General features: G+C 39.0%; 1 protein-coding gene across 4 annotated transcripts in view; it reads left to right on the forward strand.

Moving 5' to 3' along the window:
• The window catches only part of LOC124021704 (developmentally-regulated GTP-binding protein 2), a 58,466-nt gene that overhangs the window by 28,957 nt on the left and 3,661 nt on the right, over positions 1 to 25,848 (forward strand). For all 4 annotated transcript variants that reach the window (XM_046336820.1, XM_046336818.1, XM_046336819.1 and 1 more), the window contains exons 7-8: positions 2,837 to 2,909; positions 22,164 to 22,254. In XM_046336820.1, the coding sequence (XP_046192776.1) occupies positions 2,837 to 2,909; positions 22,164 to 22,254 (164 nt within the window). The remainder of the gene's footprint in view (positions 1 to 2,836; positions 2,910 to 22,163; positions 22,255 to 25,848) is intronic.

Below are 25,848 nucleotides of genomic sequence, written 5' to 3' on the forward strand. Positions count from 1 at the left end.
TGTTCTGTTGTTAGTACTAGCAGCTAGTTAGTTAGTGTGTTCTGTTCTTAGTACTAGCAGCTAGTTAGTTAGTGTGTTCTGTTCTTAGTACTAGCAGCTGGTTAGTTAGTGTGTTCTGTTCTTAGTACTAGCAGCTAGTTAGTTAGTGTGTTCTGTTCTTAGTACTAGCAGCTAGTTAGTTAGTGTGTTTTGTTGTTAGTACTAGCAGCTAGTTAGTTAGTGTGTTCTGTTGTTAGTACTAGCAGCTAGTTAGTGTGTTCTGTTCTTAGTACTAGCAGCTAGTTAGTTAGTGTGTTCTGTTCTTAGTACTAGCAGCTAGTAAGTTAGTGTGTTGTGTTGTTAGTACTAGCAGCTAGTTAGTTAGTGTGTTCTGTTGTTAGTACTAGCAGCTAGTTAGTTAGTGTGTTCTGTTCTTAGTACTAGCAGCTAGTTAGTTAGTGTGTTCTGTTCTTAGTACTAGCAGCTGGTTAGTTAGTGTGTTCTGTTCTTAGTACTAGCAGCTAGTTAGTTAGTGTGTTCTGTTCTTAGTACTAGCAGCTAGTTAGTTAGTGTGTTTTGTTGTTAGTACTAGCAGCTAGTTAGTTAGTGTGTTCTGTTGTTAGTACTAGCAGCTAGTTAGTGTGTTCTGTTCTTAGTACTAGCAGCTAGTTAGTTAGTGTGTTCTGTTCTTAGTACTAGCAGCTAGTTAGTTAGTGTGTTCTGTTCTTAGTACTAGCAGCTAGTTAGTTAGTGTGTTCTGTTGTTAGTACTAGCAGCTAGTTAGTTAGTGTGTTCTGTTCTTAGTACTAGCAGCTAGTTAGTTAGTGTGTTCTGTTCTTAGTACTAGCAGCTAGTTAGTTAGTGTGTTCTGTTCTTAGTACTAGCAGCTAGATAGTTAGTGTGTTCTGTTCTTAGTACTAGCAGCTAGTTAGTTAGTGTGTTCTGTTCTTAGTACTAGCAGCTAGTTAGTTAGTGTGTTCTGTTCTTAGTACTAGCAGCTAGTTAGTTAGTGTGTTCTGTTGTTAGTACTAGCAGCTAGTTAGTTAGTGTGTTCTGTTCTTAGTACTAGCAGCTAGTTAGTTAGTGTGTTCTGTTCTTAGTACTAGCAGCTAGTTAGTTAGTGTGTTCTGTTCTTAGTACTAGCAGCTAGATAGTTAGTGTGTTCTGTTCTTAGTACTAGCAGCTAGTTAGTTAGTGTGTTCTGTTCTTAGTACTAGCAGCTGGTTAGTTAGTGTGTTCTGTTCTTAGTACTAGCAGCTGGTTAGTTAGTGTGTTCTGTTCTTAGTACTAGCAGCTAGTTAGTTAGTGTGTTCTGTTCTTAGTACTAGCAGCTAGTTAGTTAGTGTGTTCTGTTCTTAGTACTAGCAGCTAGTTAGTTGGTGTGTTCTGTTCTTAGTACTAGCAGCTGGTTAGTTACTGCTAAACCATCTAGTGTGTGTTTCCCTGTACTGTTTAGTCTGTCCCAGCCGGTTAGTTAGTGTGTTCTGTCTGTCCCAGCTGGTTAGTTAGTTAGTGTGTTCCGTCTGTCCCAGCTGGTTAGTTAGTTAGTTAGTGTGTTCCGTCTGTCCCAGCTGGTTAGTTAGTTAGTTAGTGTGTTCTGTCTCCCCAGGTTGGTTAGTTAGTTAGTGTGTTCTGTCTGTCTCCCCAGGTTGGTTAGTTAGTTAGTGTGTTCTGTCTGTCTCCCCAGGTTGGTTAGTTAGTTAGTGTGTTCTGTCTGTCTCCCCAGGTTGGTTAGTTAGTTAGTGTGTTCTGTCTCCTCAGGTTAGTTAGTTAGTGTGTTCTGTCTGTCTCCCCAGGTTAGTTAGTTAGTGTGTTCTGTCTGTCTCCCCAGGTTAGTTAGTTAGTGTGTTCTGTCTGTCTCCCCAGGTTAGTTAGTTAGTTAGTGTGTTCTGTCTGTCTCCCCAGGTTAGTTAGTTAGTTAGTGTGTTCTGTCTGTCTCCCCAGGTTAGTTAGTTAGTGTGTTCTGTCTGTCTCTACAGGTTAGTTAGTTAGTGTGTTCTGTCTGTCTCCCCAGGTTAGTTAGTTAGTGTGTTCTGTCTGTCTCCCCAGGTTAGTTAGTTAGTGTGTTCTGTCTGTCTCCCCAGGTTAGTTAGTTAGTTAGTGTGTTCTGTCTGTCTCCCCAGGTTAGTTAGTGTGTTCTGTCTGTCTCCCCAGGTTAGTTAGTTAGTGTGTTCCGTCTGTCTCCCCAGGTTAGTTAGTGTGTTCTGTCTGTCTCCCCAGGTTAGTTAGTTAGTGTGTTCCGTCTGTCCCAGCTGGTTAGTTAGTTAGTGTGTTCCGTCTGTCCCAGCTGGTTAGTTAACCTGGGGAAACAGACAGAACACACTAACTAACTAACCAACCTGGGGAGACAGTTACCGTGTTTTGTCTGTCTCCCCAGGTTAGTTAGTGTGTTCTGTCTGTCTCTACAGGTTGGTTAGTTAATTAGTGTGTTCTGTCTGTCTCTACAGGTTGGTTAGTTAGTTAATGTGTTCTGTCTGTCTCCCCAGGTTAGTTAGTTAATGTGTTCTGTCTGTCTCCTCAGGTTAGTTAGTTAATGTGTTCTGTCTGTCTCCCCAGGTTAGTTAGTTAATGTGTTCTGTCTGTCTCCTCAGGTTAGTTAGTTAGTGTGTTCTGTCTGTCTCCTCAGGTTAGTTAGTTAGTGTGTTCTGTCTGTCTCCCCAGGTTAGTTAGTTAGTGTGTTCTGTCTGTCTCCCCAGGTGAGTTAGTTAGTGTGTTCTGTCTCCTCAGGAAACTCCTGGAGAAGGAGTTGGAGTCTCCCCAGGTTAGTTAGTTAGTGTGTTCTGTCTCCTCAGGAAACTCCTGGAGAAGGAGTTGGAGTCTCCCCAGGTTAGTTAGTTAGTGTGTTCTGTCTCCTCAGGAAACTCCTGGAGAAGGAGTTGGAGTCCGTCGGCATCAGACTCAACCGCTCCAAACCCAACATCTACTTTAAGGTCCGTTTCTCCATCACATTATTTTATATATTTTACATTTAACCTTTAACAACAAATTCTTCTTTAAAATGACGGCCTACCCTGGCCAGACCAGGACGCTGTCCACCGCCCTATGAGACTCCCAATGACGGCTGGATGTGATACAGCCTGGTTTCGAACCAAGGACTGTAGTGACGCCTCTTGCACTGAGATGCAGTGTCTCAGACCGCTGCTCCACTCGGGAGTATATATATCTATGTGGACACCCTCCTAATTAGTGGGTTCTATTTCAGCCCGCTGCTGATAAGTGGATCCAATCCAGCACACAGCCATGCAATCTCCATAGACAAACATTGGCAGTAGAATGGCCTTTACTGAAGAGCTCAGTGATTTTCAACGTGGCACTGTCATAGGATGCCACCTTTCCAACAAGTCAGTTCAAATTTCTGCCCTTCTAGAGCTGCCCCGGTCAACTGTAAGCTCTGTTATTGTGAAGTGGAAACGTCAAGGAGCAACAACGGCTCAGCCGCGAAGTGGTAGGCCACACAAGCTCACAGAATGGACATCAGCACAATAACTGTTAGTCGGGAGCTTCATGAAATGGGTTTCCATGGCCGAGCAGCTGCACACAAACCTAAGATCACCATGCTCAATGTCAAGCGTCGACTGGAGTGGTGTAAAGCTCGCCGCCATTGGACTCTGGAGCAGTGGAAACACGTTCTCTGGAGTGATGAATCACGCTTCACCATCTGGCAGTCCGATGGACAAATCTGGGTTTGGCTTATTCCAGGAGAACGCTTCCTGCCCGACTACATAGTGCCAACTGTAAAGTTTGGTGGAGGAGTAATAATGGTCTGGGGCTGTTTTTCATGGTTCAGGCCCCCTAGTTCCAGTGAAGGGAAATCTTAACGCTGCACCATACAATGACATTCTAGACTCTTCTGTGCTGTCAACTTTGTGGCGACAGTTTGGGGAAGGCCCTTTCCTGTTTCAGCGTGCGCGGCGAGGTCCATACAAAAACGGTTTGTCGATCTGCGTGGAAGAACTTGACTGGCCTGCAAAGAGCCCTGACCTCAACCACATCTAACACCTTCGGGATGAATTGGAACACCGACGGGGAGCCTCATCACCCCCAACATCAGTGACCGACCGCACTAATGCTCATGGCTGAATGGAAGCAAGGCCTCATCACCCCCAACATCAGTGACCGACCGCACTAATGCTCATGGCTGAATGGAAGCAAGGCCTCATCACCCCCAACATCAGTGACCGACCGCACTAATGCTCATGGCTGAATGGAAGCAAGGCCTCATCACCCCCAACATCAGTGACCGACCGCACTAATGCTCATGGCTGAATGGAAGCAAGGCCTCATCACCCCCAACATCAGTGACCGACCGCACTAATGCTCATGGCTGAATGGAAGCAAGGCCTCATCACCCCCAACATCAGTGACCGACCGCACTAATGCTCATGGCTGAATGGAAGCAAGGCCTCATCACCCCCAACATCAGTGACCGACCGCACTAATGCTCATGGCTGAGTGGAAGCAAGGCCTCATCACCCCCAACATCAGTGACCGACCGCACTAATGCTCATGGCTGAATGGAAGCAAGGCCTCATCACCCCCAACATCAGTGACCGACCGCACTAATGCTCATGGCTGATTGGAAGCAAGGCCTCATCACCCCCAACATCAGTGACCGACCGCACTAATGCTCATGGCTGAATGGAAGCAAGGCCTCATCACCCCCAACATCAGTGACCGACCGCACTAATGCTCATGGCTGAATGGAAGCAAGGCCTCATCACCCCCAACATCAGTGACCGACCGCACTAATGCTCATGGCTGAATGGAAGCAAGGCCTCATCACCCCCAACATCAGTGACCGACCGCACTAATGCTCATGGCTGAATGGAAGCAAGGCCTCATCACCCCAACATCAGTGACCGACCGCACTAATGCTCATGGCTGAGTGGAAGCAAGGCCTCATCACCCCCAACATCAGTGACCGACCGCACTAATGCTCATGGCTGAATGGAAGCAAGGCCTCATCACCCCCAACATCAGTGACCGACCGCACTAATGCTCATGGCTGAATGGAAGCAAGGCCTCATCACCCCCAACATCAGTGACCGACCGCACTAATGCTCATGGCTGAATGGAAGCAAGGCCTCATCACCCCCAACATCAGTGACCGACCGCACTAATGCTCATGGCTGAATGGAAGCAAGGCCTCATCACCCCCAACATCAGTGACCGGCCGCACTAATGCTCATGGCTGAATGGAAGCAAGGCCTCATCACCCCCAACATCAGTGACCGACCGCACTAATGCTCATGGCTGAATGGAAGCAAGGCCTCATCACCCCCAACATCAGTGACCGACCGCACTAATGCTCATGGCTGAATGGAAGCAAGGCCTCATCACCCCCAACATCAGTGACCGGCCGCACTAATGCTCATGGCTGAATGGAAGCAAGGCCTCATCACCCCCAACATCAGTGACCGGCCGCACTAATGCTCATGGCTGAATGGAAGCAAGGCCTCATCACCCCCAACATCAGTGACCGACCGCACTAATGCTCATGGCTGAATGGAAGCAAGGCCTCATCACCCCCAACATCAGTGACCGACCGCACTAATGCTCATGGCTGAATGGAAGCAAGGCCTCATCACCCCCAACATCAGTGACCGACAGCACTAATGCTCATGGCTGAATGGAAGCAAGGCCTCATCACCCCCAACATCAGTGACCGACCGCACTAATGCTCATGGCTGAGTGGAAGCAAGGCCTCATCACCCCCAACATCAGTGACCGACCGCACTAATGCTCATGGCTGAATGGAAGCAAGGCCTCATCACCCCCACATCAGTGACCGACCGCACTAATGCTCATGGCTGAATGGAAGCAAGGCCTCATCACCCCCAACATCAGTGACCGACCGCACTAATGCTCATGGCTGAATGGAAGCAAGGCCTCATCACCCCCAACATCAGTGACCGACCGCACTAATGCTCATGGCTGAATGGAAGCAAGGCCTCATCACCCCCAACATCAGTGACCGACCGCACTAATGCTCATGGCTGAATGGAAGCAAGGCCTCATCACCCCCAACATCAAGGAGCATCGAAAGCCTTCCCAGAAGAATGTGTTTGATGGTAGTATTCAACAACGTGTATGATGGTAGTATTCAACAACGTGTATGATGGTAGTATTCAGCATGTGTTTGATGGTAGTATTCAACATGTGTATGATGGTAGTATTCAACAACATGTGTATGATGGTAGTATTCAACAACATGTGTATGATGGTAGTATTCAACATGTGTATGATGGTAGTATTCAACATGTGTATGATGGTAGTATTCAACATGTGTATGATGGTAGTATTCAACATGTGTATGATGGTAGTATTCAACAACATGTGTATGATGGTAGTATTCAACATGTGTATGATGGTAGTATTCAACATGTGTATGATGGTAGTATTCAACAACATGTGTATGATGGTAGTATTCAACATGTGTATGATGGTAGTATTCAACAACATGTGTATGATGGTAGTATTCAACATGTGTATGATGGTAGTATTCAACAACATGTGTATGATGGTAGTATTCAACAACATGTGTATGATGGTAGTATTCAACATGTGTATGATGGTAGTATTCAACAACATGTGTATGATGGTAGTATTCAACATGTGTATGATGTTAGTATTCAACAACATGTGTATGATGGTAGTATTCAACAACATGTGTATGATGGTAGTATTCAACATGTGTATGATGGTAGTATTCAACAACATGTGTATGATGGTAGTATTCAACAACATGTGTATGATGGTAGTATTCAACATGTGTATGATGGTAGTATTCAACATGTGTATGATGGTAGTATTCAACAACATGTGTATGATGGTAGTATTCAACAACATGTGTATGATGGTAGTATTCAACAACATGTGTATGATGGTAGTATTCAACATGTGTATGATGGTAGTATTCAACAACATGTGTATGATGGTAGTATTCAACATGTGTATGATGGTAGTATTCAACAACATGTGTATGATGGTAGTATTCAACAACATGTGTATGATGGTAGTATTCAACATGTGTATGATGGTAGTATTCAACAACATGTGTATGATGGTAGTATGGTAGTATTCAACATGTGTATGATGGTAGTATTCAACATGTGTATGATGGTAGTATTCAACATGTGTATGATGGTAGTATTCAACAACATGTGTATGATGGTAGTATTCAACATGTGTTTGATGGTAGTATTCAACAACATGTGTATGATGGTAGTATTCAACAACATGTGTATGATGGTAGTATTCAACAACATGTGTATGATGGTAGTATTCAACAACATGTGTATGATGGTAGTATTCAACATGTGTATGATGGTAGTATTCAACATGTGTATGATGGTAGTATTCAACATGTGTTTGATGGTAGTATTCAACATGTGTATGATGGTAGTATTCAACAACATGTGTATGATGGTAGTATTCAACAACATGTGTATGATGGTAGTATTCAACAACATGTGTATGATGGTAGTATTCAACAACATGTGTATGATGGTAGTATTCAACATGTGTATGATGGTAGTATTCAACATGTGTATGATGGTAGTATTCAACAACATGTGTATGATGGTAGTATTCAACAACATGTGTATGATGGTAGTATTCAACAACATGTGTATGATGGTAGTATTCAACAACATGTGTATGATGGTAGTATTCAACATGTGTATGATGGTAGTATTCAACAACATGTGTATGATGGTAGTATTCATCAACATGTGTATGATGGTATTATTCAACAACATGTGTATGATGGTATTATTCAACAACATGTGTATGATGGTAGTATTCAACAACATGTGTATGATGGTAGTATTCAACAACATGTGTATGATGGTAGTATTCAACATGTGTATGATGGTAGTATTCAACATGTGTATGATGGTAGTATTCAACATGTGTATGATGGTAGTATTCAACAACATGTGTATGATGGTAGTATTCAACAACATGTGTATGATGGTAGTATTCAACAACATGTGTATGATGGTAGTATTCAACATGTGTATGATGGTAGTATTCAACATGTGTATGATGGTAGTATTCAACAACATGTGTATGATGGTAGTATTCAACATGTGTATGATGGTAGTATTCAACAACATGTGTATGATGGTAGTATTCAACAACATGTGTATGATGGTAGTATTCAACATGTGTATGATGGTAGTATTCAACATGTGTATGATGGTAGTATTCAACAACATGTGTATGATGGTAGTATGGTAGTATTCAACATGTGTATGATGGTAGTATTCAACAACATGTGTATGATGGTAGTATTCAACATGTGTTTGATGGTAGTATTCAACAACATGTGTATGATGGTAGTATTCAACAACATGTGTATGATGGTAGTATTCAACAACATGTGTATGATGGTAGTATTCAACAACATGTGTATGATGGTAGTATTCAACAACATGTGTATGATGGTAGTATTCAACATGTGTATGATGGTAGTATTCAACATGTGTTTGATGGTAGTATTCAACATGTGTATGATGGTAGTATTCAACATGTGTATGATGGTAATATTCAACATGTGTATGATGGTAGTATTCAACATGTGTATGATGGTAGTATTCAACATGTGTATGATGGTAGTATTCAACAACATGTGTATGATGGTAGTATTCAACATGTGTATGATGGTAGTATTCAACATGTGTATGATGGTAGTATTCAACAACATGTGTATGATGGTAGTATTCAACAACATGTGTATGATGGTAGTATTCAACAACATGTGTATGATGGTAGTATTCAACATGTGTATGATGGTAGTATTCAACATGTGTATGATGGTAGTATTCAACAACATGTGTATGATGGTAGTATTCAACAACATGTGTATGATGGTAGTATTCAACATGTGTATGATGGTAGTATTCAACATGTGTATGATGGTAGTATTCAACATGTGTATGATGGTAGTATTCAACATGTGTATGATGGTAGTATTCAACATGTGTATGATGGTAGTATTCAACATGTGTATGATGGTAGTATTCAACATGTGTTTGATGGTAGTATTCAACAACATGTGTATGATGGTAGTATTCAACAACATGTGTATGATGGTAGTATTCAACATGTGTATGATGGTAGTATTCAACATGTGTATGATGGTAGTATTCAACAACATGTGTATGATGGTAGTATTCAACATGTGTTTGATGGTAGTATTCAACAACATGTGTATGATGGTAGTATTCAACAACATGTGTATGATGGTAGTATTCAACAACATGTGTATGATGGTAGTATTCAACATGTGTTTGATGGTAGTATTCAACAACATGTGTATGATGGTAGTATTCAACAACATGTGTATGATGGTAGTATTCAACAACATGTGTATGATGGTAGTATTCAACATGTGTATGATGGTAGTATTCAACATGTGTATGATGGTAGTATTCAACATGTGTTTGATGGTAGTATTCAACATGTGTTTGATGGTAGTATTCAACATGTGTATGATGGTAGTATTCAACAACATGTGTATGATGGTAGTATTCAACAACATGTGTATGATGGTAGTATTCATCAACATGTGTATGATGGTAGTATTCATCAACATGTGTATGATGGTAGTATTCATCAACATGTGTATGATGGTAGTATTCAACATGTGTATGATGGTAGTATTCAACATGTGTATGATGGTAGTATTCAACATGTGTATGATGGTAGTATTCATCAACATGTGTATGATGGTAGTATTCAACAACATGTGTATGATGGTAGTATTCAACAACATGTGTATGATGGTAGTATTCAACATGTGTATGATGGTAGTATTCAACATGTGTTTGATGGTAGTATTCAACATGTGTATGATGGTAGTATTCAACAACATGTGTATGATGGTAGTATTCAACATGTGTATGATGGTAGTATTCAACAACATGTGTATGATGGTAGTATTCAACATGTGTATGATGGTAGTATTCATCAACATGTGTATGATGGTAGTATTCAACAACATGTGTATGATGGTAGTATTCAACAACATGTGTATGATGGTAGTATTCATCAACATGTGTATGATGGTAGTATTCAACATGTGTATGATGGTAGTATTCAACATGTGTATGATGGTAGTATTCAACAACATGTGTATGATGGTAGTATTCAACATGTGTATGATGGTAGTATTCATCAACATGTGTATGATGGTAGTATTCAACAACATGTGTATGATGGTAGTATTCAACAACATGTGTATGATGGTAGTATTCATCAACATGTGTATGATGGTAGTATTCATCAACATGTGTATGATGGTAGTATTCAACATGTGTATGATGGTAGTATTCAACATGTGTATGATGGTAGTATTCAACATGTGTATGATGGTAGTATTCAACAACATGTGTTTGATGGTAGTATTCAACAACGTGTATGATGGTAGTATTCAACAACATGTGTATGATGGTAGTATTCAACAACATGTGTATGATGGTAGTATTCAACAACATGTGTATGATGGTAGTATTCAACAACATGTGTATGATGGTAGTATTCAACAACATGTGTATGATGGTAGTATTCAACAACATGTGTATGATGGTAGTATTCAACAACATGTGTTTGATGGTAGTATTCAACATGTGTTTGATGGTAGTATTCAACATGTGTATGATGGTAGTATTCAACAACATGTGTATGATGGTAGTATTCAACATGTGTTTGATGGTAGTATTCAACATGTGTATGATGGTAGTATTCAACAACATGTGTATGATGGTAGTATTCAACATGTGTATGATGGTAGTATTCAACATGTGTATGATGGTAGTATTCAACAACATGTGTATGATGGTAGTATTCAACAACATGTGTATGATGGTAGTATTCAACAACATGTGTATGATGGTAGTATTCAACAACATGTGTATGATGGTAGTATTCAACAACATGTGTTTGATGGTAGTATTCAACATGTGTATGATGGTAGTATTCAACAACATGTGTATGATGGTAGTATTCAACAACATGTGTATGATGGTAGTATTCAACAACATGTGTATGATGGTAGTATTCAACAACATGTGTATGATGGTAGTATTCAACATGTGTATGATGGTAGTATTCAACAACATGTGTTTGATGGTAGTATTCAACAACATGTGTTTGATGGTAGTATTCAACATGTGTATGATGGTAGTATTCAACATGTGTATGATGGTAGTATTCAACATGTGTATGATGGTAGTATTCAACAACATGTGTATGATGGTAGTATTCATCAACATGTGTATGATGGTAGTATTCATCAACATGTGTATGATGGTAGTATTCAACAACATGTGTATGATGGTAGTATTCAACAACATGTGTATGATGGTAGTATTCAACAACATGTGTATGATGGTAGTATTCAACATGTGTATGATGGTAGTATTCAACATGTGTATGATGGTAGTATTCAACATGTGTATGATGGTAGTATTCAACAACATGTGTATGATGCTAGTATTCAACAACATGTGTATGATGGTAGTATTCAACAACATGTGTATGATGGTAGTATTCAACAACATGTGTTTGATGGTAGTATTCAACATGTGTATGATGGTAGTATTCAACAACATGTGTATGATGGTAGTATTCAACAACATGTGTATGATGGTAGTATTCAACAACATGTGTATGATGGTAGTATTCAACATGTGTATGATGGTAGTATTCAACATGTGTATGATGGTAGTATTCATCAACATGTGTATGATGGTAGTATTCATCAACATGTGTATGATGGTATTATTCAACAACATGTGTATGATGGTAGTATTCAACATGTGTATGATGGTAGTATTCAACAACATGTGTATGATGGTAGTATTCAACAACATGTGTATGATGGTAGTATTCAACAACATGTGTATGATGGTAGTATTCAACAACATGTGTATGATGGTAGTATTCAACAACATGTGTATGATGGTAGTATTCAACAACATGTGTATGATGGTAGTATTCAACAACATGTGTATGATGGTAGTATTCAACATGTGTATGATGGTAGTATTCAACATGTGTATGATGGTAGTATTCAACAACATGTGTATGATGGTAGTATTCAACAACATGTGTATGATGGTAGTATTCAACAACATGTGTATGATGGTAGTATTCAACAACATGTGTATGATGGTAGTATTCAACATGTGTATGATGGTAGTATTCAACATGTGTATGATGGTAGTATTCAACATGTGTATGATGGTAGTATTCAACAACATGTGTATGATGGTAGTATTCAACAACATGTGTATGATGGTAGTATTCAACAACATGTGTATGATGGTAGTATTCAACAACATGTGTATGATGGTAGTATTCAACAACATGTGTATGATGGTAGTATTCAACAACATGTGTATGATGGTAGTATTCAACAACATGTGTATGATGGTAGTATTCAACAACATGTGTATGATGGTAGTATTCAACAACATGTGTATGATGGTAGTATTCAACATGTGTTTGATGGTAGTATTCAACAACATGTGTATGATGGTAGTATTCAACATGTGTATGATGGTAGTATTCAACATGTGTTTGATGGTAGTATTCAACATGTGTATGATGGTAGTATTCAACATGTGTTTGATGGTAGTATTCAACATGTGTTTGATGGTAGTATTCAACATGTGTATGATGGTAGTATTCAACATGTGTATGATGGTAGTATTCAACAACATGTGTATGATGGTAGTATTCAACATGTGTATGATGGTAGTATTCAACAACATGTGTATGATGGTAGTATTCAACAACATGTGTATGATGGTAGTATTCAACAACATGTGTATGATGGTAGTATTCAACAACATGTGTATGATGGTAGTATTCAACAACATGTGTATGATGGTAGTATTCAACATGTATATGATGGTAGTATTCAACATGTGTATGATGGTAGTATTCAACATGTGTATGATGGTAGTATTCAACAACATGTGTATGATGGTAGTATTCAACAACATGTGTATGATGGTAGTATTCAACAACATGTGTATGATGGTAGTATTCAACAACATGTGTATGATGGTAGTATTCAACAACATGTGTATGATGGTAGTATTCAACATGTGTTTGATGGTAGTATTCAACATGTGTATGATGGTAGTATTCAACATGTGTATGATGGTAGTATTCAACATGTGTATGATGGTAGTATTCAACAACATGTGTTTGATGGTAGTATTCAACAACATGTGTATGATGGTAGTATTCAACATGTGTATGATGGTAGTATTCATCAACATGTGTATGATGGTAGTATTCATCAACATGTGTATGATGGTATTATTCAACAACATGTGTATGATGGTATTATTCAACAACATGTGTATGATGGTAGTATTCAACAACATGTGTATGATGGTAGTATTCAACAACATGTGTATGATGGTAGTATTCAACAACATGTGTATGATGGTAGTATTCAACAACATGTGTATGATGGTAGTATTCAACAACATGTGTATGATGGTAGTATTCAACAACATGTGTATGATGGTAGTATTCAACAACATGTGTATGATGGTAGTATTCAACAACATGTGTATGATGGTAGTATTCAACATGTGTATGATGGTAGTATTCAACAACATGTGTATGATGGTAGTATTCAACAACATGTGTATGATGGTAGTATTCAACAACATGTGTATGATGGTAGTATTCAACAACATGTGTATGATGGTAGTATTCAACATGTGTATGATGGTAGTATTCAACACATGTGTATGATGGTAGTATTCAACATGTGTATGATGGTAGTATTCAACAACATGTGTATGATGGTAGTATTCAACAACATGTGTATGATGGTAGTATTCAACAACATGTGTATGATGGTAGTATTCAACAACATGTGTATGATGGTAGTATTCAACAACATGTGTATGATGGTAGTATTCAACAACATGTGTATGATGGTAGTATTCAACAACATGTGTATGATGGTAGTATTCAACAACATGTGTATGATGGTAGTATTCAACATGTGTTTGATGGTAGTATTCAACAACATGTGTATGATGGTAGTATTCAACATGTGTATGATGGTAGTATTCAACATGTGTATGATGGTAGTATTCAACATGTGTTTGATGGTAGTATTCAACATGTGTATGATGGTAGTATTCAACATGTGTTTGATGGTAGTATTCAACATGTGTTTGATGGTAGTATTCAACATGTGTATGATGGTAGTATTCAACATGTGTATGATGGTAGTATTCATCAACATGTGTATGATGGTAGTATTCATCAACATGTGTATGATGGTATTATTCAACAACATGTGTATGATGGTAGTATTCAACATGTGTATGATGGTAGTATTCAACAACATGTGTATGATGGTAGTATTCAACAACATGTGTATGATGGTAGTATTCAACAACATGTGTATGATGGTAGTATTCAACAACATGTGTATGATGGTAGTATTCAACATGTGTATGATGGTAGTATTCAACAACATGTGTATGATGGTAGTATTCAACAACATGTGTATGATGGTAGTATTCAACAACATGTGTATGATGGTAGTATTCAACAACATGTGTATGATGGTAGTATTCAACAACATGTGTATGATGGTAGTATTCAACATGTATATGATGGTAGTATTCAACATGTGTATGATGGTAGTATTCAACATGTGTATGATGGTAGTATTCAACAACATGTGTATGATGGTAGTATTCAACAACATGTGTATGATGGTAGTATTCAACAACATGTGTATGATGGTAGTATTCAACAACATGTGTATGATGGTAGTATTCAACAACATGTGTATGATGGTAGTATTCAACATGTGTTTGATGGTAGTATTCAACATGTGTATGATGGTAGTATTCAACATGTGTATGATGGTAGTATTCAACATGTGTATGATGGTAGTATTCAACAACATGTGTTTGATGGTAGTATTCAACAACATGTGTATGATGGTAGTATTCAACATGTGTATGATGGTAGTATTCATCAACATGTGTATGATGGTAGTATTCATCAACATGTGTATGATGGTATTATTCAACAACATGTGTATGATGGTATTATTCAACAACATGTGTATGATGGTAGTATTCAACAACATGTGTATGATGGTAGTATTCAACAACATGTGTATGATGGTAGTATTCAACAACATGTGTATGATGGTAGTATTCAACAACATGTGTATGATGGTAGTATTCAACAACATGTGTATGATGGTAGTATTCAACAACATGTGTATGATGGTAGTATTCAACAACATGTGTATGATGGTAGTATTCAACAACATGTGTATGATGGTAGTATTCAACAACATGTGTATGATGGTAGTATTCAACAACATGTGTATGATGGTAGTATTCAACAACATGTGTATGATGGTAGTATTCAACAACATGTGTATGATGGTAGTATTCAACAACATGTGTATGATGGTAGTATTCAACAACATGTGTATGATGGTAGTATTCAACATGTGTATGATGGTAGTATTCAACAACATGTGTATGATGGTAGTATTCAACATGTGTATGATGGTAGTATTCAACAACATGTGTATGATGGTAGTATTCAACATGTGTTTGATGGTAGTATTCAACAACATGTGTATGATGGTAGTATTCAACATGTGTTTGATGGTAGTATTCAACAACATGTGTTTGATGGTAGTATTCAACAACATGTGTATGATGGTAGTATTCAACAACATGTGTATGATGGTAGTATTCAACAACATGTGTATGATGGTAGTATTCAACATGTGTATGATGGTAGTATTCAACAACATGTGTATGATGGTAGTATTCAACAACATGTGTATGATGGTAGTATTCAACAACATGTGTATGATGGTAGTATTCAACAACATGTGTATGATGGTAGTATTCAACAACATGTGTATGATGGTAGTATTCAACAACATGTGTATGATGGTAGTATTCAACATGTGTATGATGGTAGTATTCAACATGTGTATGATGGTAGTATTCAACATGTGTATGATGGTAGTATTCAACATGTGTATGATGGTAGTATTCAACAACATGTGTATGATGGTAGTATTCAACATGTGTTTGATGGTAGTATTCAACAACATGTGTATGATGGTAGTATTCAACAACATGTGTATGATGGTAGTATTCAACAACATGTGTATGATGGTAGTATTCAACATGTGTTTGATGGTAGTATTCAACAACATGTGTATGATGGTAGTATTCAACAACATGTGTATGATGGTAGTATTCAACAACATGTGTATGATGGTAGTATTCAACATGTGTATGATGGTAGTATTCAACATGTGTATGATGGTAGTATTCAACATGTGTTTGATGGTAGTATTCAACATGTGTTTGATGGTAGTATTCAACATGTGTATGATGGTAGTATTCAACAACATGTGTATGATGGTAGTATTCAACAACATGTGTATGATGGTAGTATTCATCAACATGTGTATGATGGTAGTATTCATCAACATGTGTATGATGGTAGTATTCATCAACATGTGTATGATGGTAGTATTCAACATGTGTATGATGGTAGTATTCAACATGTGTATGATGGTAGTATTCATCAACATGTGTATGATGGTAGTATTCAACAACATGTGTATGATGGTAGTATTCAACATGTGTATGATGGTAGTATTCAACAACATGTGTATGATGGTAGTATTCAACATGTGTATGATGGTAGTATTCAACAACATGTGTATGATGGTAGTATTCAACATGTGTATGATGGTAGTATTCATCAACATGTGTATGATGGTAGTATTCATCAACATGTGTATGATGGTAGTATTCAACATGTGTATGATGGTAGTATTCAACAACATGTGTATGATGGTAGTATTCAACATGTGTATGATGGTAGTATTCAACAACATGTGTATGATGGTAGTATTCAACATGTGTATGATGGTAGTATTCAACAACATGTGTATGATGGTAGTATTCAACATGTGTATGATGGTAGTATTCATCAACATGTGTATGATGGTAGTATTCAACAACATGTGTATGATGGTAGTATTCAACAACATGTGTATGATGGTAGTATTCATCAACATGTAATATAATAATAATAATAATATATGCCATTTAGCGGACGCTTTTATCCAAAGCGACTTACAGTCATGTGTGCATACATTCTACGTATGGGTGGTCCCGGGAATCGAACCCACTACCCTGGCGTTACAAGCGCCATGCTCTACCAACTGAGCTACAGAAGGACCACATGTGTATGATGGTAGTATTCATCAACATGTGTATGATGGTAGTATTCATCAACATGTGTATGATGGTAGTATTCAACATGTGTATGATGGTAGTATTCAACATGTGTATGATGGTAGTATTCAACATGTGTTTGATGGTAGTATTCAACAACGTGTATGATGGTAGTATTCAACAACATGTGTATGATGGTAGTATTCAACAACATGTGTATGATGGTAGTATTCAACAACATGTGTATGATGGTAGTATTCAACAACATGTGTATGATGGTAGTATTCAACAACATGTGTATGACGGTAGTATTCAACAACATGTGTATGATGGTAGTATTCAACAACATGTGTTTGATGGTAGTATTCAACATGTGTATGATGGTAGTATTCAACAACATGTGTATGATGGTAGTATTCAACAACATGTGTATGATGGTAGTATTCAACAACATGTGTATGATGGTAGTATTCAACAACATGTGTATGATGGTAGTATTCAACAACATGTGTATGATGGTAGTATTCAACAACATGTGTTTGATGGTAGTATTCAACAACATGTGTTTGATGGTAGTATTCAACATGTGTATGATGGTAGTATTCAACATGTGTATGATGGTAGTATTCAACATGTGTATGATGGTAGTATTCATCAACATGTGTTTGATGGTAGTATTCAACATGTGTTTGATGGTAGTATTCAACATGTGTATGATGGTAGTATTCAACAACATGTGTATGATGGTAGTATTCAACATGTGTTTGATGGTAGTATTCAACATGTGTATGATGGTAGTATTCAACATGTGTATGATGGTAGTATTCAACATGTGTTTGATGGTAGTATTCAACATGTGTATGATGGTAGTATTCAACATGTGTATGATGGTAGTATTCAACATGTGTATGATGGTAGTATTCAACAACATGTGTATGATGGTAGTATTCATCAACATGTGTATGATGGTAGTATTCATCAACATGTGTATGATGGTAGTATTCAACAACATGTGTATGATGGTAGTATTCAACAACATGTGTATGATGGTAGTATTCAACAACATGTGTATGATGGTAGTATTCAACATGTGTATGATGGTAGTATTCAACATGTGTATGATGGTAGTATTCAACATGTGTATGATGGTAGTATTCAACAACATGTGTATGATGCTAGTATTCAACAACATGTGTATGATGGTAGTATTCAACAACATGTGTATGATGGTAGTATTCAACAACATGTGTTTGATGGTAGTATTCAACATGTGTATGATGGTAGTATTCAACAACATGTGTATGATGGTAGTATTCAACAACATGTGTATGATGGTAGTATTCAACAACATGTGTATGATGGTAGTATTCAACATGTGTATGATGGTAGTATTCAACAACATGTGTATGATGGTAGTATTCAACAACATGTGTATGATGGTAGTATTCAACATGTGTTTGATGGTAGTATTCAACATGTGTTTGATGGTAGTATTCAACATGTGTATGATGGTAGTATTCAACATGTGTATGATGGTAGTATTCAACAACATGTGTATGATGGTAGTATTCAACATGTGTTTGATGTAGTAATCAACAACATGTGTATGATGGTAGTATTCAACAACGTGTATGATGGTAGTATTCAACATGTGTATGATGGTAGTATTCAACATGTGTATGATGGTAGTATTCAACATGTGTTTGATGGTAGTATTCAACATGTGTATGATGGTAGTATTCAACATGTGTTTGATGGTAGTATTCAACATGTGTTTGATGGTAGTATTCAACATGTGTATGATGGTAGTATTCAACATGTGTATGATGGTAGTATTCATCAACATGTGTATGATGGTAGTATTCATCAACATGTGTATGATGGTATTATTCAACAACATGTGTATGATGGTAGTATTCAACATGTGTATGATGGTAGTATTCAACAACATGTGTATGATGGTAGTATTCAACAACATGTGTATGATGGTAGTATTCAACAACATGTGTATGATGGTAGTATTCAACAACATGTGTATGATGGTAGTATTCAACAACATGTGTATGATGGTAGTATTCAACATGTGTATGATGGTAGTATTCAACAACATGTGTATGATGGTAGTATTCAACAACATGTGTATGATGGTAGTATTCAACAACATGTGTATGATGGTAGTATTCAACAACATGTGTATGATGGTAGTATTCAACAACATGTGTATGATGGTAGTATTCAACAACATGTGTATGATGGTAGTATTCAACAACATGTATATGATGGTAGTATTCAACATGTGTATGATGGTAGTATTCAACATGTGTATGATGGTAGTATTCAACAACATGTGTATGATGGTAGTATTCAACAACATGTGTATGATGGTAGTATTCAACAACATGTGTATGATGGTAGTATTCAACAACATGTGTATGATGGTAGTATTCAACAACATGTGTATGATGGTAGTATTCAACAACATGTGTATGATGGTAGTATTCAACAACATGTGTATGATGGTAGTATTCAACAACATGTGTATGATGGTAGTATTCAACATGTGTTTGATGGTAGTATTCAACAACATGTGTATGATGGTAGTATTCAACATGTGTATGATGGTAGTATTCAACATGTGTATGATGGTAGTATTCAACATGTGTTTGATGGTAGTATTCAACATGTGTATGATGGTAGTATTCAACATGTGTTTGATGGTAGTATTCAACATGTGTTTGATGGTAGTATTCAACATGTGTATGATGGTAGTATTCAACATGTGTATGATGGTAGTATTCATCAACATGTGTATGATGGTAGTATTCATCAACATGTGTATGATGGTATTATTCAACAACATGTGTATGATGGTAGTATTCAACATGTGTATGATGGTAGTATTCAACAACATGTGTATGATGGTAGTATTCAACAACATGTGTATGATGGTAGTATTCAACAACATGTGTATGATGGTAGTATTCAACAACATGTGTATGATGGTAGTATTCAACATGTGTATGATGGTAGTATTCAACAACATGTGTATGATGGTAGTATTCAACAACATGTGTATGATGGTAGTATTCAACAACATGTGTATGATGGTAGTATTCAACAACATGTGTATGATGGTAGTATTCAACAACATGTGTATGATGGTAGTATTCAACATGTATATGATGGTAGTATTCAACATGTGTATGATGGTAGTATTCAACAACATGTGTATGATGGTAGTATTCAACAACATGTGTATGATGGTAGTATTCAACAACATGTGTATGATGGTAGTATTCAACAACATGTGTATGATGGTAGTATTCAACAACATGTGTATGATGGTAGTATTCAACAACATGTGTATGATGGTAGTATTCAACAACATGTGTATGATGGTAGTATTCAACATGTGTTTGATGGTAGTATTCAACATGTGTATGATGGTAGTATTCAACATGTGTATGATGGTAGTATTCAACATGTGTATGATGGTAGTATTCAACAACATGTGTTTGATGGTAGTATTCAACAACATGTGTATGATGGTAGTATTCAACATGTGTATGATGGTAGTATTCATCAACATGTGTATGATGGTAGTATTCATCAACATGTGTATGATGGTATTATTCAACAACATGTGTATGATGGTATTATTCAACAACATGTGTATGATGGTAGTATTCAACAACATGTGTATGATGGTAGTATTCAACAACATGTGTATGATGGTAGTATTCAACAACATGTGTATGATGGTAGTATTCAACAACATGTGTATGATGGTAGTATTCAACAACATGTGTATGATGGTAGTATTCAACAACATGTGTATGATGGTAGTATTCAACAACATGTGTATGATGGTAGTATTCAACATGTGTATGATGGTAGTATTCAACATGTATATGATGGTAGTATTCAACATGTGTATGATGGTAGTATTCAACATGTGTATGATGGTAGTATTCAACAACATGTGTATGATGGTAGTATTCAACAACATGTGTATGATGGTAGTATTCAACAACATGTGTATGATGGTAGTATTCAACAACATGTGTATGATGGTAGTATTCAACAACATGTGTATGATGGTAGTATTCAACATGTGTATGATGGTAGTATTCAACAACATGTGTATGATGGTAGTATTCAACATGTGTATGATGGTAGTATTCAACAACATGTGTATGATGGTAGTATTCAACATGTGTTTGATGGTAGTATTCAACAACATGTGTATGATGGTAGTATTCAACATGTGTATGATGGTAGTATTCAACATGTGTATGATGGTAGTATTCAACATGTGTATGATGGTAGTATTCAACATGTGTTTGATGGTAGTATTCAACATGTGTATGATGGTAGTATTCAACATGTGTATGATGGTAGTATTCAACATGTGTTTGATGGTAGTATTCAACATGTGTATGATGGTAGTATTCATCAACATGTGTATGATGGTAGTATTCATCAACATGTGTATGATGGTAGTATTCATCAACATGTGTATGATGGTAGTATTCATCAACATGTGTATGATGGTAGTATTCATCAACATGTGTATGATGGTAGTATTCATCAACATGTGTATGATGGTAGTATTCATCAACATGTGTATGATGGTAGTATTCAACAACATGTGTATGATGGTAGTATTCAACATGTGTATGATGGTAGTATTCAACATGTGTATGATGGTAGTATTCAACATGTGTATGATGGTAGTATTCAACAACATGTGTATGATGGTAGTATTCATCAACATGTGTATGATGGTAGTATTCAACATGTGTATGATGGTAGTATTCAACATGTGTATGATGGTAGTATTCAACATGTGTATGATGCTGGTCTGTAGTAATGTGACAACTGTGTGTTTGTTTTCAGCCCAAGAAAGGAGGGGGTTTGTCCTATAACTCCATGGTTCCTCTGACGATGTGTTCTGAGAAACTGGTCCAGCTTATCCTCCACGAGTACAGTATCCTTCTGACCTACAGACACCACTAGATACAGACACCACTAGATACAGACACCACTAGATACAGACACCACTAGATACAGACACCACTAGATACAGACACCACTAGATACAGACACCACTAGATACAGACACCACTAGATACAGACACCACTAGATACATACACCACTAGATACAGACACCACTAGATACAGACACCACTAGATACAGACACCACTAGATACATACACCACTAGATACAGACACCACTAGATACAGACACCACTAGATACAGACACCACTAGATACAGACACCACTAGATACAGACGCCACTAGATACAGACGCCACTAGATACAGACGCCACTAGATACAGACGCCACTAGATACAGACGCCACTAGATACAGACGCCACTAGATACAGACGCCACTAGATACAGACGCCACTAGATACAGACGCCACTAGATACAGACGCCACTAGATACAGACGCCACTAGATACAGACGCCACCACCTACAGACGCCACCACCTACAGACGCCACCACCTACAGACGCCACCACCTACAGACGCCACCACCTACAGACGCCACCACCTACAGACGCCACCACCTACAGACGCCACCACCTACAGACGCCACCACCTACAGACGCCACCACCTACAGACGCCACCACCTACAGACGCCACCACCTACAGACGCCACCACCTACAGACGCCACCACCTACAGACGCCACCAACTACAGACGCCACCAACTACAGACGCCACCAGATACAGACGCAATATCACCAGCTACAGACACCACCGACTACAGACACCATACCACCAACTACAGCCACGATACCACTAACTACAGACACCACTAAACACAGACACAGCATCATCAACTACAGACACAATACCACTACTAACTACAGACACAATACCACTAACTACAGACACCACTAAACACAGACACAGCATCAACTACAGACACAATACCACTACTAACTACAGACACAATACCACTACTAACTACATACACAATACGACTACTAACTACAGACACAACCTCACTAACTACAGACACAATACCACTACTAACTACAGATACAATACCACTACTAACTACAGACACCATACCACTACTAACTACAGACACCATACCACCAACTACAGACACAATACGACTACTAACTACAGACACAATACGACTACTAACTACAGACACAATACCACTACTAACTACAGACACAATACCACTACTAACTACAGACACCATACCACTACTAACTACAGACACCATACCACTACCAACTACAGACACCATACCACTACTAACTAGACACCATACCACTACTAACTACAGACACCATACCACTACTAACTACAGACACCATACCACTAGTAACTACAGACACCATACCACTAGTAACTACAGACACCATACCACTAGTAACTACAGACACCATACCACTAGTAACTACAGACACCATACCACTACTAACTACAGCCACCATACCACTAGTAACTACAGACACCATACCACTACTAACTACAGGCACCATACCACTACTAACTACAGACACCATACCACTACTAACTACAGACACCATACCACTACTAACTACAGACACAATACCACTACTAACTACAGACACAATACCACTACTAACTACAGACACAATACCACTAGTAACTACAGACACCATACCACTAGTAACTACAGACACCATACCACTAGTAACTACAGACACCATACCACTAGTAACTACAGACACCATACCACTACTAACTACAGACACCATACCACTACTAACTACAGGCACCATACCACTACTAACTACAGGCACCATACCACTACTAACTACAGACACCATACCACTACTAACTACAGACACAATACCACTACTAACTACAGACACAATACCACTACATTTACATTACATTTACATTTAAGTCATTTAGCAGACTCTCTTATCCAGAGCGACTTACAAATTGGTGCATTCACCTTATGACATCCAGTGGAACAGCCACTTTACAATAGTGCAACTAAATCTTTTAAGGGGGGGGGAGAAGGATTACTTATCCTATCCTAGGTATTCCTTAAAGAGGTGGGGTTTCAGGTGTCTCCGGAAGGTGGTGATTGACTCCGCTGTCCTGGCGTCGTGAGGGAGTTTGTTCCACCATTGGGGGGCCAGAGCAGCGAACAGTTTTGACTGGGCTGAGTGGGAACTGTACTTCCTCAGTGGTAGGGAGACGAGCTTGCCAGAGGTGGATGAACGCAGTGCCCTTGTTTGGGTGTAGGGCCTGATCAGAGCTGAGGTGCTGTTCCCCTCACAGCTCCGTAGGCAAGCACCATGGTCTTGTAGCGGATGCGAGCTTCAACTGGAAGCCAGCGGAGGAGCGGGGTGACGTGAGAGAACTTGGGAAGGTTGAACACCAGACGGGCTGCGGCGTTCTGGATGAGTTGTAGGGGGTTAATGGCACAGGCAGGGAGCCCAGCCAACAGCGAGTTGCAGTAATCCAGACTGGAGATGACAAGTGCCTGGATTAGGACCTGCGCCGCTTCCTGTGTGAGGCAGGGTCGTACTCTGCGGATGTTGTAGAGCATGAACCTACAGGAATGGGCCACCGCCTTGATGTTAGTTGAGAACGACAGGGTGTTGTCCAGGATCACGCCAAGGTTCTTAGCGCTCTGGGAGGAGGACACAATGGAGTTGTCAACCGTGATGGCGAGATCATGGAACGGGCAGTCCTTCCCCGGGAGGAAGAGCAGCTCCGTCTTGCCGAGGTTCAGCTTGAGGTGGTGATCCGTCATCCACACTGATATGTCTGCCAGACATGCAGAGATGCGATTCGCCACCTGGTCATCAGAAGGGGGCAAGGAGAAGATTAATTGTGTGTCGTCTGCATAGCAATGATAGGAGAGACCATGTGAGGTTATGACAGAGCCAAGTGACTTGGTGTATAGCGAGAATAGGAGAGGGCCTAGAACAGAGCCCTGGGGGACACCAGTGGTGAGAGCGCGTGGTGAGGAGACAGATTCTCGCCACGCCACCTGGTAGGAGCGACCTGTCAGGTAGGACGCAATCCAAACGTGGGCCGCGCCGGAGATGCCCAACTCAGAGAGGGTGGAGAGGAGGATCTGATGGTTCACAGTATCGAAGGCAGCCGATAGGTCTAGAAGGATGAGAGCAGAGGAGAGAGAGTTAGCTTTAGCAGTGCGGAGCGCCTCCGTGATACAGAGGAGAGCAGTCTCAGTTGAATGACTAGTCTTGAAACCTGACTGATTTGGATCAAGAAGGTCATTCTGAGAGAGATAACGGGAGAGCTGGCCAAGGACGGCACGTTCAAGAGTTTTGGAGAGAAAAGAAAGAAGGGATACTGGTCTGTAGTTGTTGACATCGGAGGGATCGAGTGTAGGTTTTTTCAGAAGACGTAGCCAGCGGTCAGGGATGAGTTGATGAGCGAGGTGAGGTAAGGGAGAAGGTCTCCGGAAATGGTCTGGAGAAGAGAGGAGGGGATAGGGTCAAGCGTGCAGGTTGTTGGGCGGCCGGCCGTCACAAGACGCGAGATTTCATCTGGAGAGAGAGGGGAGAAAGAGGTCAGAGCACAGGGTAGGGCAGTGTGAGCA

The sequence above is a fragment of the Oncorhynchus gorbuscha genome, unplaced genomic scaffold (assembly GCF_021184085.1).
Source record: "Oncorhynchus gorbuscha isolate QuinsamMale2020 ecotype Even-year unplaced genomic scaffold, OgorEven_v1.0 Un_scaffold_1174, whole genome shotgun sequence".
In the NCBI taxonomy this organism is placed as follows: domain Eukaryota; kingdom Metazoa; phylum Chordata; class Actinopteri; order Salmoniformes; family Salmonidae; genus Oncorhynchus; species Oncorhynchus gorbuscha.